Raw genomic sequence first — 16433 nt, forward strand, 5'->3', positions numbered from 1 at the left:
GCACATACGGCATAATTTTGTGATACACGCCGGCACAGTTAGGCTACCTTCATATCCCGGTATTCGGTTATACTTGTTAATTTTGTAAGTGCTATTTACTCCTCTTAAATGGAATGGACCCTGCTTGGAACTGGAGCTTGTTTATGTCCTACGAAGCAGCTGTAAAAGTGTAAAAGCTGTCCAAGACTGGGAGAAAACTGGCCAACGCAGTTCTCCGGCTGCATGGACGACCTGGTGACTAAGAAAACCACTTAAGCTTACCACCGTGCCGCCACTGCCAGTCAGCGACGTGCGAGGAAATGAAAACAGGGCCCAGGCAGTTAGAGGCGGCAACGTAGTGAACGTACAGCAGCAGAATATTAATGCAGTGCGATGTCAGCACTAAGTAATTGTTGAGATAATAACACTTGTGAAATCGCGTACGTACCCGTTTGATTCAGCATTTAATTTCCGCGGCAGTGCTGACATTTATTTTCTACACGCTGAGTCGCTGACTAGAAGCACAGCAAACACTATAACCCGGCGTATGTATAACGTCTGTATAACGGCGTATGTACGAGTATAACTATAACCCAAGAAATTCTAACGCGTAGTGGTGGCATTACATGTAGAAATGGCAGTCCGACAGATGCCAGTTTTGTTCTTTCTGCAGAAGGACTGCGTATAATTGTCGCTGCGACAATTATACGTTGCTTGGCCTGGATCCTGCGGAGCGACAATACGGCCACCTGGGCATCTCGTCGTCGGTCCTCACGTTGTTTTTGTAAATGTGCCGATTTCGTAAACATGTACAGCACAGTTTGTTTTTCCGCCCACTAGCGGTATTTGTTGAAATGGCGTTGAATGATTTCGGCCAGTCCGGCCTGTCTCAACTTGCCAACGTCCCGGCTCATCCAAGATCATCGTGGATTCGTTGTGGCGATCGTTAGAAACGCGTAACGAGTGCGGACTGCGGACTGCACTGGTGACGGGTTTCAACCGACGCTCCGCTCCGCTCCTGCCCGGTCCGCCGACGCCGACCATCATCGCCAACCGCCCGACAACCGCCCCGGGAAGCTGCACCGCCCGACCTTCGCCTTCGCAGGTCGGGATTCTGCAAACGACGGAGCTGTGTTAATTTCTGATAATACGAGGACAACTCGTACGTGCGCGCTTGTAGCCGGCAGATCTACTGGCCGGTTGACTGCTGGCGAGCCCGGCCCGGCAGGAAAGTGGATTTCCTCCCATACATCTGCCGACCCGACCCAATGTGTTGTCTACAGGAAGTCCATTAGATTAGCCGAACCGGTCCGGCGCAACAATGGATGTCTAACTTGATATCTTTAATTGTTGAGCGCAAGCCGGCACGTCCGGTTGCATCATGAAATGGAGCTGTATAACAGGGCTTTGTACTGCCAAAACTAAGGCGTTAAAACTTCATTAACAGTAGGACTGATGGTTGACAATTAGTTCCTTTTGCGCTGCAATCAGTTCGAGTACACAATTGCATACATTGACGAAGTTTTATTTATATACTGTACTAGAATCAGCGACAATATTACAGACTATCACGGCATTGGAAGGGCTGTTTCTTCATAAGGACATTAAATTATTATTGATGTTTAATACGGGATTTTATATCCCTATCTATTGCGTGCAATACTACTGTATGTATGATAAGTTTACGCTGTGCATGTATAAGTGCTGTTTGCCGTCTGCCGATTCACTCATCGGTTTCCTATCATATGCAGCCGCAGCCTGCAGGTTGCTGGTTGCCTGCATCAACTTCCCTTAAAAAAGTAAGTACTTACTCAAATGCCGATATAAAAGCTGCCCGATCCAAACGTTTCATACTACGTAGCTGCACTGCAGAACACGCCGTGAGAAGAAGGAAAAGTTTGAAAACAGCCTATGCAGCTTCAAAAATGCAAGCAAATACGTGGACAGTTCTTCTTCCGGAAATTTAGTTTCGTTCTAGATCTTGTAGTATCGTGCTGTCCGTAGTTCGTTTAACATCTATAACCTGTTTAAATCAGCTCGGACGGGAAACACAAATTTAATTTGTGTGTGTTCTATGCGGGGTGCAGACACGTCGCCTAAGGGAAGTGCCGAAGTCCCTCTCAAAAAACCAGTCTTAAGCTGTCCTGTCCTGTTTCACGCGTGGCGAAGCTGGTAAAAGCTCCTTCGCAGGCAGGCATATTTGTCTTTCACCAACGCACCGGGATATGGCGAACAACCTCGAACAGCGAAGCACTTCACTCCGTCATAAAGGTCACTTCTAGCAAGCTATAAACGTCCTGGCTACTGTGCAGTGAAGGAAACGGAATGCACATTTGTGTCCTTAATTCCGTCCCGCAACACGGGACTGGTTCCATTACAGTAATTGTGGCATATGTGAGATTCCGTTTGATTCAATGGCGCTCTTGAGATCGTTTTTACAAAACAACAATTATAAGGGCGCTTTCAGTGCATGATTATGAATTTATGACTGCGGCAAACAGCCACTACGTTAGTTTTATCGTGATTTAAATTATTTACAGCGACTACAATCATCGTAACACTAACATACGAGAAGCATAAGCATTTGTAAAGTGCATCAAGTACTACAATTATGGAATATGGTTAACAACTTAACTCATATGACAGCCAATAAGACCTATTCGTATCATTATTTTTTCTTTTGCTGTAGTTTAACTTTATAATCTGCCCGTACGGCACTCCTTACCGGTTAGTCCGTTATCTGTTGACTCAGTGAGCACTGATACTACTACAGTACTTTCGACAAGTATCGTACAGAGCGCAGCTACAGCACGATGATACGAGATTATTGTACGTCATTATGATTGCCAGCCCATCGCATTCATTTCACGCATGCCGCCGGCGGCTTGTCAACAAGCTTGCGGTAACGCCGGTAATTGCTACACAGCTGCATAGTATGTACATACTGTAGCGAGTCAAACATTTTCACGAATGAAACTGTGGAGAAATCGAACGGGTACCTCGTGATTGTTGTGTTGACCAGTACGCAGTTTAATTAATGCAAACGCTGACGAACGGGAGAATGGGAATTATATTATGGCATCGTGTGCTTAACGGATAACTGAACTACCGACACAATTAAGCTAACCATGGCCAACGATTGCCTTATTGAGTATCCCGTTTTTTTGTCAGTCTGTACGGCCTAATGTCCGTACAACGTCAAATTGTGTGGCAGCAGTTGGGCAGCACATGCCAGTATCACTACGATGACAGTAACTTGATTGGGTCAGGAAGCTTTGGCGAAGTCTTTACAGCCCGCATTACGGAGCGAGGCAGTTACGTTGGTCATGACGTTGTTGCCGTGCGAAACTTCAGTGTAAAACAAAAGAGCTTTCTGGAAAACCCGGACAACTATGCCAAGCTGCAGGAGCGCTTGGAAGTCATGCTCCAGCTAAAACACCCCCATCTGGTGGACTATCATCAAATCACCATCCTTCCAACTTACGGGGCTGCGACAATCGAATTTATGATGGATTATTATCCTAGTAAGTTCACCCGACAACGAATTGTAGATTTATACACAGATAGGCGATGATTTAATCCTGATGCGCACAGCACACTATTCTTGTTATATTACCATATTGTTCAACTCTGGCTGGCGGTTACTGCGTTTCGTGAAAACATAGAAAAAAACAGGGAATCTAGGAAGCTATGAAAAGCCGGAGAAAGGTCATAACATTAATGGGTACATTAATATGTAATTACAAGGGGAAACTTCATTTGCGCGTGACCCCTGCTCTCAAGGGCACCGCCCAAACAGAGTTCACGAAGAGCACATACATGGCATTTTTATAACGATGACGAGCACTTAAATGGGAGTGATGGTACTTACTTTATAAAATGCTAAAAACTTTATACAATTATTAAATAAAAAAAAATAAAATAAAATAAAAATATGATTAAAATAATGAAAATTAAATAATTTATTAAAATAAGAACTTATTGATTGTGCTTAGTCTTCGGTTGTAGTCGTTTTGGTGCGATCAATGTTGCGCGCAAACTTGGCAGGCTTCCATTCTGTATCTGATGTTTTAATTCTGTACGTTATAATTTTATTGTAACTGTTTTTTCTATCCTACCAAAACTGTTTTTTCTATCCTACCATAATAAGGATGTACTAATTCCACAGCCTTAACCGACAGCAGAAACAGGCGGCCTAATAAAACAGAACATCTCATCTAATGCCGGTTTAGAGCAACTTGTATAGATAGATCCTTAGTTGTATGCCATACAATTACCAGCGCAAATCGCGGAATGTTTGACAAAATGAAAAATAATGATGGAGTAACTGATGGTAGGTGGCAACGTGAAGGCAAAACTGAACGTCTGGAAGACAGCGGAATCCTCCTGACCTGTGGAGGCGCTCTCAGCCACGCCCGGGACCTGGCTGATGGCCTGGCCTTCCTGCATGAGAACGGCATAACCCACGGCGACCTGAAACCGGAAAACGTGCTGGTCGATAGCTCCGACGCTCAAGGCGAGACGCTGCGTATTGCCGACTGGGACAGTCTGGCGACCATTCAACGCAACACCCTCAGTTCGCTGAGCGGGGAGCATTCCCGCAACAGTGCCCGTTGCATGTCGCCGGAAATGCTGGCGGCCAGCGGACCGATGGAGAGCCGGCACACCTGGCCGCGGCTGCCCGGCTGCGCCACGGACGTGTGGAGCGCGGGCTGCATCCTGCTGCTGTTGGTCCGCGGCGTGACGGGAGACTACCGCGAACTGCTGCGGCATCCGGTCAGCGGCGCAGTACGGGGCGCCGAGCGCCGCCTCAAGGATGCGGCGGTCGCCGCCGCGGTCCTGCAGGGCTACGTGCCCCTGGTCCCGGATGCCGCAGCCGTGCCACCGGAGCTCAGCGGGTGCATTCGGCACTGCCTGTGCACCGCCGCTGACCAGCGAATTACGGCACGGCAGTTGTGCGAGTGTTTGTCACGCATCAACTGAACTCGGTGACAAGTCCAGTCCAAATTGTACAAGTGCATCTTCAGTTGGGATCAGTTGTACATCCAGACGGATGTCCAACGTTCGCGCGGCAGAGGAAGATGTGTTTGGCTTGGGATGTCACATATATGCGTCGATACCGTTAAAAGTTGCGCTTCCCATATCCAAGCTACTTCGGCACACGCCGGATCGGCCGCCACTCAGGCAGAAGAAAAGGAGACGAGGTTATACTTTTACTTAAACGGCCGGTACATTTCCGCACCTTATGCTTTTGAGACTATGGGCCCGTGGGGACCTTCGGCCATTGCCATCATAAAAGAATTGAGAAAGCATCTACGGGCTCGTTCAGGAGAAGCCCGCTCACACGAATTTCTTCGCCAGCGACTGTCTCTAGAGATACAACGGGGTCATGCCGCTTCTGTTATGGGTACCGTTGAGAGAGCGGAAATGTTTAATGAGCTCTTGTTTCTTTAAGTGTTCTTAAAACGTGTACAAGTAAAGGTTTAAAATTGTGATCAGTCCGTTGTTACACCTCAGATATATTGACCGGTGAATAATTTCGTTCCTACGTAAAGATACAGCGTGAAATACAAACTCATGGGTTAACTTAAACTCCAGCCATACCACGGCCCGCCCCGCCGCACTGTTTCCGTCAGGTATGCTTACTAATAGTAACGGCAGCACAATGTACGTGTTAACACGATACGTACGGCAATGGCAATCCGATTAGACAGGCTAAAGGTCACCTCGAAAGAACGCGTTCTGCTAAGCTAGAAAATTCAGAAGAACCTAACCACTAGAAAATTTATTTTGCCCCAGCTCGCAAACTTTAGAATCAGGTGTCACTTTTTTTCCCGTACGAAATACAGTATTTAAATTGTTATTTGATGATTTTTTGGTATTTATACATTAAATTAATGGTAAGTGAAGACACGCACAGCTAGGCCGCACATCGCGGTCCTTAACTGGTTTTGATTGCCTAAGACTAAGTGGTTGAGCAACGTGAGCTGCGGTTGCTTAGCTCCTGCGCATGCAACGATCCACCGATGAATTTGTCGCACTGTGAATAATTACAGTAAGTTTAGCAATTGCACATTTGCATTGCCAAAAGGGTGGTGGGATGCATGTAAAGATTAATAATATAATAATATTAATAATATTATAAAATATAATAATATTATATTATTATAATATAATAATATTAATAATATAGTATTAATATATTAATATATATTAATATAAATATATTAATATATATTAATATATATATATATATATATATATATATATATATATATATATATATATATATATATATATATATATATATATATATATATATATATATATATATATATATATATATATATGTATATATATATATATTTGTATATTAATATATTAATATATTAATATATTATAATATAATATATTATTATATAATAATATTATATTATTATAATATTATAATATTAATAATATTAATAGATTAATAATATTGATCGTTAACGATGCTATGCTAGCAGTGGCACTAGCGGTTGACGATGCACGCGCCAGCTGTACGGCGGTTGGCCAGTGTTTGGCTCTGTTGTGCCGGCTGGATCGGGATGTTGCGGCAAGCACAGCTATGTGCGGGATGTCCGAATAGACCACCATCGACATCTGATCGGTCGACAGCGCGGGCCACCACATTATCGCCAGTGAACTCTCCCGATTGTGAGTCTGTGACTGTGAGTAGCTGGAAAGGGTACGCGTGGGCCAGTCACAATCCTAATACAGTACCGTACCTACATGCAACTGCGTTATAGACATAATAATTATTATATTCGATATAATTATGCATATCTATATCTATATACGAGTATATGTATACGAGGATATCGATATATAGTATATCGATCTTCCGCTGACAGAAGCCCAGTACAGTTGTTGTTATTTACTTATGTTCTTTTCCTGATTAGTGAACGACATGGTGTCGGAAGCGCTGAAGCACCACCTCCAGGACGACCGGATCATTTTGACGCGGCTGGCAGTGAGTGAGGCCGTGAGGGACAGCGTGGTATCCCGGCCCCGGCTCGGGGAGAATGTGACCTTCCGCTGCGTCGTGCCGGCCGGCAGTGACGGGCGCGACGTGCTCTGGCTGCACCAGGACCGCACCGTCTACGAAGCGGACCAAGCAGTTCCGTTGCCGGCGGACGACGTGTCGGGACAGGAGTACCAGTTCACCCGCTCGCACGACACCCTCTTCCTCACCGTCCTAAAGGTCACCCTGCGCTCGGGGGGCTCCGTGCAGTGCGCCGCCGCCCCCTCCGGCCCCGCCTACACCCCGGACCGCCGCGTCCTGCAGCGGTACATGCTGCTGCCGCTGGTCACGCGCCGCACCGACGTCTTCGCCCCGCCCAACGCCACCCACCTGACCGCCGCCCCGGGCCAGAGCGTCACGCTGACGCTGGACCTCCGCCTGCCCCTGCCGGACGCCATCCTGCACAACATCCTCAACCACGTCCTGTGGCGCCACAAAGGGCGTCTGCTGCACGGGCCCACGGAGCCGCCTTACGGTCCGCTGCTGCCCGGCGAGGGCCTGGCGCATGCCAGTCCGCGCGGCGAGCGTCACCGCCAACCGCCCGACAACCGCCCCGGAATGCTGCACCCCATCACGTTCACCTTTGCATCCGTCACCCCGGAACATGCTGGCTATGTGGAGTGCTTCCTCCGACCGCATCCAGCCGTGCACGAATGGATTCTGCAAACGACGGAGCTGTTTATTGCTGATGATGCGACTCACACGCGGACAACTCATGCGCGCTGACGCGCACATGTGCTGCACCAGCATGCATGCGTCAGACCTAGGCCTAGCTCTAACTGGACTTGGGCCAAACAGTGCCTGCCTGCCTTTGCTGTTTTATCCTTTTCCGCTAACTGATCAACGCTTATTCGTACGCACAGACGGCACAGTGGATGAGCATGTACTCACCTACATGTGTCTATATAATATACAATGGTCTACATTGTACATCTACGTATACATATAAATATACTTTTCCAACTCGTTAGCACTTCCAACTCGGTTTGGAGTCGGTCGGCTAATAGTCGAAGCTGGTCGACCTCGTTGTCGGCCTGCCGTAGTTCGACTATGTACCGGTCCACTTTGTTCCGGTACACTTCAGCTTCTTCGTTAGCTCGGTTGAGAATTTCGTGGAAATGTCCCGCGGCTTGTTCCGAGGCGACCAAGGCCGTTTGTGTGTCGGCCAGTTCCTTTTCCACATCGGCGAGTTGTCTCGGTGTCGGTGTCGGTTATGGTCGGTTGCACTCCGTCCGAGGTCGGATATCCGTCGTTTCTCGATGGAAATCCGCGAGTAAAGTTGCGGGTCGGTGTTCAAACCGATGGTCCCCGTATAAAGGAGTAATCCGTTCGCGCTGCAGACTCTCGTTCGAGTCTGATCCGTCAGTTGGGAGAGAAAGTAGCCGTGCGTTCGGGCGCTCTTCAGTGTGGAAGAGACAAGAAAACTGTGCTCACCAGCTGGGCAGAAATCACTTCAGTGATCTCCGTTTCACCACAGCTGTAAGACGATGCGATCAGTTGGATCGACAGTCAAAGCAGTGGCTGCTTCAGCAGTCTCCTGACAGTGACTGAAAAGGACTCCTGTCGAGTTCTCCGAAAATGAAGCCTCCACCGTCTCCTCAAAGGGTCCGTAGGAAGGAAAACCTTATAGGTCTGCTACCATGTAACAGACTATGGCGAGGAGCTAACGATGCGTCTTTATTAGACTATAAAGGCTGACAATGCTGCGTAATAGCAGGAAGAAAGAACAAAGGCACGTCTGGCCAAATAGCAAGTGTGTGCTAAAAAGGGTTCTTGATGCGTCTCGTTGGCGAGTAAGTGTCAATTGATCCTGGCGGCAAACACGTGCGTGGTGATGCAGGCCAAGACGTGAATCAGCTGTGTGATGCGCAGACTGGACTCTACCCAACGCGAGCGTATGAACGCTGAGTAGTACTGCGAAAGAGGAACGAGAGAGCAAGTACGCTCAGTGTGTGCGCTGTGCGGTATATCCACTTCAGTGGATGAGTGCAGTGCAGCGTCACACATACGTACACGAGAGAGGCAATATGGCATGTAAGTGGGTGCAAGTACGCTCTATGTTGAGCCGTACGCACCACGCACAGGCTCATGTGCCTGACATAGTAGAGAAAATGTATGGAAAAACATGAAGAAAGCACACACAAGCAACTTGGAATCAATAAGGTCACCGAAAGTAGACGCAATATATAAACCAGAAAAGGGGCTGGTTGTTGTAGAAGAATCTACCACGAATACCATTCACTGTGGTTTGGTAGGCTTCCAGAATCTGCAGAGTTGAATTCTATTGACTGAGCACACTGTAAATTTACTCCAATTAACAAATGAAATCATCCAGCAAGCGCCTTTGACCTGTAGACTAAACTGGCGAACTGGCGTCCCGGGAACCAAGTCGCTGGCGTTTCCCTGCATGCCAATGATAACCTTCACTACATGCGAGTCACTCGCCCATGATCCACAAAACCAGGACTGGATTACGTGTACTTCTACGCGATGGCGATAGTAGTCATTCCATATTCAGTGTGGGGATGCTTCAGCGACGGCCTGGCCAGGGTCGAAACGGGGGAGGGAAAATTAAAGGAAGGGATTCTGAGCGGTCAGGAAGAGGGAGGGGAATTTTTATGGTTTCTTTATGTGGGCGAGCGAAGCTAGCCGGTGTTTTTCCTTGATGACATTGAGGTTTTTTGTGACGGGGAGTACCCGTGACCCCCGGGTCTGCGTGATGCCTGTCCAACTCAACATACTGCATCGAACGGAAAAACTTAGCTGGCACCGACATTACCGATATTTTACTCCAGCCCTGAACTTCGCAGACTCCTTCGTTCGATCCCATTCCCGGTCCATTCGTCAAAGCCGAGCTTCGGCTCGTCTGACGAGCCACTAACACTGCTGGCGTCAAGCCGAGTTGTTGCTCATCGGCAGACGATCGCGAGCCGGCCAACCGAGTTCGCGGCACTCAAAGACTACAAGCTAGCTGGTCGCTGCTTTCTCCGCTTTAATTTCCGTAAACAATCAGTTTGGTTATGAAACATGTACAAGTCCTCACTATAGCTAGTGGACACGGAGTAGGTGAACTGGATATAAGGTTATTGTACGTAAAAAGCTAGGTGTCCTAAATGGTGCTAGCAACGTGCTGCACTTAGCTTCATTTCAGGTGTTATAGTGCAACCTGTTGCAACTATTTAGTTGTATAACAATGTAGCTTTCCTTTATCTCTACTATCGCACCGACATACTTGACTAGCAACGTAACGTAACGTTTTCACTGGGTACGCTAGTTACGCTACATTGCCACATTGCAGTGTCGCGTTGCTGGCGTTTGCATGCTGCATTTGTACACGTACAAAGGGTCATCTGTAGTGACTAGTGACTGTCAATTTTGCAGTTTTTGACTGTCAATTTTGCAGTTACAATAGTTATTAATTATTGTAACTGCACAACTAAAGTCACTAGTCAGGCATCCAAGTAAGACCAGCGCTGCCGTGTGTACAGATAAAGCCGCAACGACACAGCCGTTGACCGCGGAATTTAACACACCATTGGCTGAAGACGAAGTACAGAGTAGCCCGCGAAGTTGCAGCACAGCCACTGAACAACTGCAGTATCTGTACGACGGTAGAGTGCAGCGAAACGATGAATAGTGTGCGTTGATAGCACTGCCGTCTGCCAGTGCCGGCACGCTAATGACTGTATCCGGCATCACTGCGCCGCATGCATATACCATGGGGCGTGGTCTTGTACTCCAACTGGAGCGTACTCGGTAGTACGCACCAGCGATGACCCCGGAACGCGACAGCGGACTGCTGAGCCGACTGCGCAATCCATCCGCCTTTGTATTGTTCGCCGTCTCGCCGTCGCGGGCGCGCTACTTCACGGCAGATCTGCGCTCGGCGATCAGTGAGCTGTCCACCAGCACTAATAATATTAGTGCAGGATCGGTTAAACGACGCAAAATAATATTATAATCCGTCCGCTGCGTACACACGGAGATTCTTTGAGGATTAATGCCGTTCGTTGAGAACTGGAAGGTTGATTCGCCGCGAGCCCGGCTGGATTAATTTGCCTGGACATGGACGTCGTGTGGCATGGGGGAGCCGAGTTTGTGTATGCATACACGAGCGCCGACCAAATCGGTCGTGGGGGCTTTGGCACAGTCTTCCGAGCCCGGATAACCGTGCCGGACCTGGCTGGAGACGGGCCGGCGGTGGCCGATGGGATGGTGGTGAAGAAGACCAGGATTCGCACGCGGAATGCCAATCAGGGCCTACCGGCGGCCAACGCTCAGCGCTACACCGCGCTGCTGCAACTGCAGCACACCAACATCGTCCGCTACTGGAAGATCACCGCCCAAGCTGAAGGGCCGGATGCTCTTTCCGTGGAGTTCGCCATGCCCTTTTGCAGCGGTAGGTGTACGAAGGCGCTGGCTGTGCGAAGAATCACGTACTGTACATAATAATAACTATAATGTAGTATATTGCACGCGTACTGAACGCGATGGAGCGTAAATGCCGGTGTGGTGAAACGATGCTGCTCGTTTGCTAGGAGGAGACCTGCGTGTAAAATGCGTGACCTGCAGAAGAGCGGGACGAGCGGGGATACGGAGCGTCTATACGGATACGTCCGGCAACTGGCCACTGGCCTGCTCTTCCTGCACGAGAACCATTTCGTTCACTGCGACTTGAAGCCTGCCAACGTGTTCATCCAGGTCCAGGGGGCAATTCAAGCGGGAAGCCAGGAGGTGCTGGTCATCGGCGATCTGGATGACAGCCTGTTCCTGGGGGATCCTCCGGCCGCGGTGGCGGACGTCGGGCGCCGAGAAGGAACTCGCCGGTGGGCCAGTCCCGAGCTGCTGCGCCACGCCATGGACGTGCGGCCGGGCGACGACGAACTGGTGCTGCGCAAGCCGGACCAGATGACGGATATTTTCAGTTTTGCCTGCATTGTCCTCCGACTGGCGGTGCTTTTTTATGCTCCGCAGCACGTGGAGCTGCTGACCAACGAAAAGGGCGACTTCCGCTCGACGGAGCCGGAGAATATGGAGGCCGGGTGATCGCGGTTGCGCCCTGTTAGTGGCAGAGGGATACCTCCTCGTTGTACCGGATTCCCTTCCGCTCCCTATCCAACAACTGCTCCATCAGTGCCTAACTTTTGACCCGCATCAGCGCATCTCGGCTAACCAGGTGCTGCAGATTGTCACAGCAAATACGTTTCACACGGCCTAGTTACCTACGACTAACGTTTGCGTCAACATGTTTACTTCACGTGGCCAACCGCCTACTGTAGGCTAGTACTCACTCAGTACTGTATAAGTATGGCACAGCAGCAGTACCGATACTGCACTTTTACTTGCTGCTATAATTATGTAGCCGGTAGTTCTAAGCCGTGTTGTGTTTAGCTTTTTGTAATATAACTGTTAATAGGAAGTTATTCTCCTCACAGTACGTCACGTACCTTTGTGTTGTGTACTGGAAGTCGTAATCATTTTGTAAGTAACGTACTACTGTATGTTCGGGCCAATCCCATGCTGTGCAATTAAAATACAGCACTGTTCGCACACAACAGGAGAAAACGAGGCTTGCTTGATTGTTTCTTTTTGGACTGACCACACACCTGCGTGGCAGAAACATTCTATGAACGACGAGAAACCATTCCAACCATTTTTTTCCTGGTATATCGCTTTTTATTGGATTTTACCAACACGCACTTTACAGCAATGGGAATGGAACAGTTATAACATGGGCAGTAATTATCACAAAAACAATATTTCATTGAATTTATTCGCTCCTTCCATCGTGCCAAGAACAGAAGCTGCATTTCCGCGTTGAATTTCCAGCGACAGCCGCTGACGCAAATATTCGTGAGAGCGAGGTTCACCAGTGTATTGCTGTAAGCGCTTACCCAATTCTTTAACGATGGCTATGGCAGAAGGTCCCCACGGGCCCATTGTTTCAAACGCTATCGGGCAAAATATGTACCGTCCAACCAGATTCTAATCATGGTCATCACCGAACATAGTGTCAATTGTGAGCGCAAAACACACGTTAACAACGTTGTATTCATAAACTAAACATGTGTACTGTGATTCTCAAGGCATTCTTAAACGTTAACAGCACTGATCACCGAATCGGATTCGCGATTTGCAGTATTGTAGAAAACGGGAGCACGATTCACCTGGGTCATCCGGCCACCGCGAATACCAGTACGGCAGTACCAGATGGACTTGTCATACAAGACAGAACAGCTTATTGCACAGGACACGAAGCTTTATTGATGGCGACTTGCTGCAGTCCCGTAATGTCGTTTGGCTGTGTACTGCGTGCATAGAAGTATCAAGTATATATACTGGCATTGCTTGCAACCGTTACAGAATCATTTCGGCCAACATTCATTTGGGCAAGTGGACATTTCGGTCATGTTAGGTCTTCTCAGGTTTCAGGTTTTCTTAGGTTTCTTGGGTTTCTTAGGTTTCTTAGGTTATTCTTTCTTATGTAATTCTCAGTTTTCTTCAAGTTTTCTGGCCCTTATGCGGTTTAATACAATTAAGCATTACGCGGAGATGTGCAATAATATAATATGTGCTTCCGTCATGCCCGCTTTTTCTTGATCTTTGCAAGCGGAAATCGCAGCTGCGTAGGTTAACCTTGCGTTCGTTCCCCATAAAACTGAATGATTCCTCTGAGCGCGGATTAAACAATTCCAAGAGTGTGATATGGCAGTAGTACATACTCGTACCGTAGTAAAGCGGTCCTATTATTTTAATCGTAAGTATCGTACTTCCGACCAGTGTACGTATGCACTATGCAGGTATTTTCCTGATCGAAGAACAACAAAAGGGAGACTGCTGTAAGAGTCCCCATCCTGTGGCCTGCAAGGTACGTTGTCGCCATGGGTGTGAGAAGGTTGTATCTGTACAGCAGCGCCGTGCTGAACAGCGATCTCTATGGGAAGGAAGTACGAAATCAATGAGTTAAAATTCGCCTGCATAAGCAATACTAGCGGTGGTTGCGAACCACATTATTGCACGAGCGCGAGCGCCAACACCACTGAAAAATGGTATTGGGATTGTGGAAATGGAAAAGCGTGACGTCGCTCTTCGTGGCTTCAGACAAATTTTATGCTCTTGACGAAGACTTATTGCAGCACCTCGCGCTTCGCGCTCGGTGCAAAATATGTATTATGTACATCACAGTATAGCAGAGTCCTAGGCTCCTGGCTACTCACCAATCACAATTGTAACAGCGGCATGGCGGCCTGTGACCACAGCTTCTGCTCCTCTTGCACTTGTATATACAAGCCCACCCTCGGCCTACGGCCTCGGTTGGGAGAATGTAGGATTGAATTTTTATTATTGTTTAATTATTTTAAAGGATAATAATGATTATTGAACTATTGTTTATCAAACTCTACTGTAATATAATGAACTACTACCCTCTGTTTAACACTCGCACAATTTCTACTGCCGCGCAGGCGCAATAAATGCTTAAAAAATTCACAGAAAGTTCAGTTTTTATCCTACCTTCTTTAACTACCTATGTATTCCAAGGGAATTTTATTGGCTACAAAACAGCGTAAGAGAATTCCTTGAAAACGTTGGCGTTGTGACGTTAGAAAACAAAAAAGGGAACCGTGTAGAATCGCACCGTAATCCTGTTTCTTGCATTTACGGAAGAACAGGATTTTGTTTTCGTATTCTGTCGACGTACGATGTTAGTTTTTGTTATCCTACACAAATTGATTCCTATAGAAGCGTTGGGATAAATTTTCTTTGAAAACTGGAAGGGAAGTCCCGAAAGAGGGTGACTGTAAAAAAACACTTGTTCCGAGCAGCATTCGTCTCTCCGAACAGATTTTGTCACTGAATGCGCTAAATCGCTTGTTGCAACAGCATTTCATCGTTCGGTTTTTCTACGTTGCTCAGTTTTTGATTAAGTTTCGCTGTTTCGCATACTTACATTTCCTCTGGTTAGTTTTAAGATTTCAGTCATTTTACGTTTGGAAATTTTCAACTACTCGCGAGGTCGACCTCGGAACCACTACATAATGTAATGATTGTGATCTGGCTCATGTGGCATAATAACTGGATGACGATTTTCGCGTTTATCACGGTTACTTCGCCCTAACAGCACAGTGGAATCCTTCGTTACGATTATGCTCTCTAGTTGGCTCCAGATTTTCACGAGAGTATCTCACTTTTTTGAAAAGACATCATATTGTCGACTGCCATAGCGTTGAAGTCGACCCCTTTCTATTTTCTAATCCCAGCTTCTGCTGGGTTCGAGGATTAACCTGGGCTAGACTGCTGTGTCGATACCTTGTTGTTACCTCAATTTTCCCCACATTATCCTGGACTGCCTTCAGTTATCAGCAGACCTCGAAACCTTTCTTGCAGATCTGGGAGTCGACTCCAGTCTCCAGATAGCACGACATCATAGCTGCTATCAAAAGAAAGAACCTGAACACACTTCGAAACTGCTGGGGCTGCTAAATCGCTTGTCATTGCATTGAACGTGCTGCAGCATTGGAATTGTAGTTTACCGATGGTGTCAATGATCAGAATGCGTTGAAATCAAATCGGGTCGACCCAAGCATTTTTAAATTTTTATTGGAATCTAATAAAAGTTAGAATCGTAATGATCAGCCAAGTCCAACATGAAAATTCAAATAGCGAAGATATTGCAAAATAGAAATTCGAATTTGAATTTAAAATTTGGCGCAAGTGGCTTGATGTCTTGTAATACAGCCGGAAATGGGCGTATTGCGAGATCGTGATTGGTGCTGCCCGGCCGGCGCACAGGAAAAGCCGATGTAAATCGAACGTGAAATTGTGCGAGTTTTAACCAGCGAAATTCGCTTCCCCTTTGTCTAACCGGCAAAAATCCCTGCCCTTTTGCCCGACTGGCGGAAATCCCTCCCCCTCTGCGTGACCGGCGAAAATACCTAAAACTCTGTTTAACCGGCCAAAATTCTGTGTTGCTGTGTCCGTTTGCTAAATTTTTTCTTACCGAAATGATTTTATTTTAAAAAACCATCAGAATGCGGAAATTTCCGTCTGTAACAATGACTAAATGCGTCCGCTTACTAAAATGTTATTAAGTGGGCATGGTTTGTTTTTATTTGATGATCACGCGTGTTAACTGAATAACCGGTTTTCGAGCCAATTATTATAAATACTGAATTTTATTACTATAAATATTGTTATTCATTATTATTATAATTTGTTTATTTCTAATGGTAGTATTTACTATTCCTTATTTCTGAGTATTACCTTTTTGTTTTCAAAACTGAGTGAAGAACTTTATTTTGTGTTATAGGAATAATATTTATGTTAAAATTATTGGTTATTAAAATTATCGATACAGTAGAACTGTTATTTAGTTATATGCTATGCTGTGTCA

At 46.9% G+C, this 16433-nt stretch overlaps 2 protein-coding genes across 2 annotated transcripts; both read left to right on the top strand.

Annotated features, from left to right (window-relative positions):
• The first annotated feature begins 2971 nt into the window (after positions 1-2971).
• Positions 2972-5398, top strand: LOC129598331 (uncharacterized). Its single transcript, XM_055496186.1, has 2 exons — positions 2972-3503; positions 4317-5398. The coding sequence occupies exon 2, from the start codon at positions 4597-4599 to the stop codon at positions 4960-4962; it is 366 nt and encodes a 121-aa protein (XP_055352161.1). The 5' UTR covers positions 2972-3503; positions 4317-4596; the 3' UTR covers positions 4963-5398.
• A 1089-nt stretch (positions 5399-6487) lies between these two features.
• On the top strand, positions 6488-7768 carry LOC129598306 (uncharacterized). The gene is made up of 2 exons (XM_055496144.1): positions 6488-6675; positions 6921-7768. Exons 1-2 carry the CDS (start codon positions 6504-6506, stop codon positions 7766-7768), a joined length of 1020 nt encoding a protein of 339 aa, XP_055352119.1. The 5' UTR covers positions 6488-6503.
• Positions 7769-16433: the final 8665 nt, after the last annotated feature.

The sequence above is a fragment of the Paramacrobiotus metropolitanus genome, unplaced genomic scaffold (assembly GCF_019649055.1).
Source record: "Paramacrobiotus metropolitanus isolate TYO unplaced genomic scaffold, Prichtersi_v1.0 Parri_scaffold0000119, whole genome shotgun sequence".
Lineage (NCBI taxonomy): Eukaryota > Metazoa > Tardigrada > Eutardigrada > Parachela > Macrobiotidae > Paramacrobiotus > Paramacrobiotus metropolitanus.

Bases quoted from the DNA above. Each gene is read 5' to 3' on its own strand.
- LOC129598331 (XM_055496186.1), top strand. From the start codon at position 4,597: ATGTCGCCGGAAATGCTGGCGGCCAGCGGACCGATGGAGAGCCGGCAC.
- LOC129598306 (XM_055496144.1), top strand. From the start codon at position 6,504: ATGCACGCGCCAGCTGTACGGCGGTTGGCCAGTGTTTGGCTCTGTTGT. The intron at 6,676-6,920 runs GTGAGTCTGTGA...TTTCCTGATTAG, and splicing joins GCCAGTGAACTCTCCCGATT to TGAACGACATGGTGTCGGAA.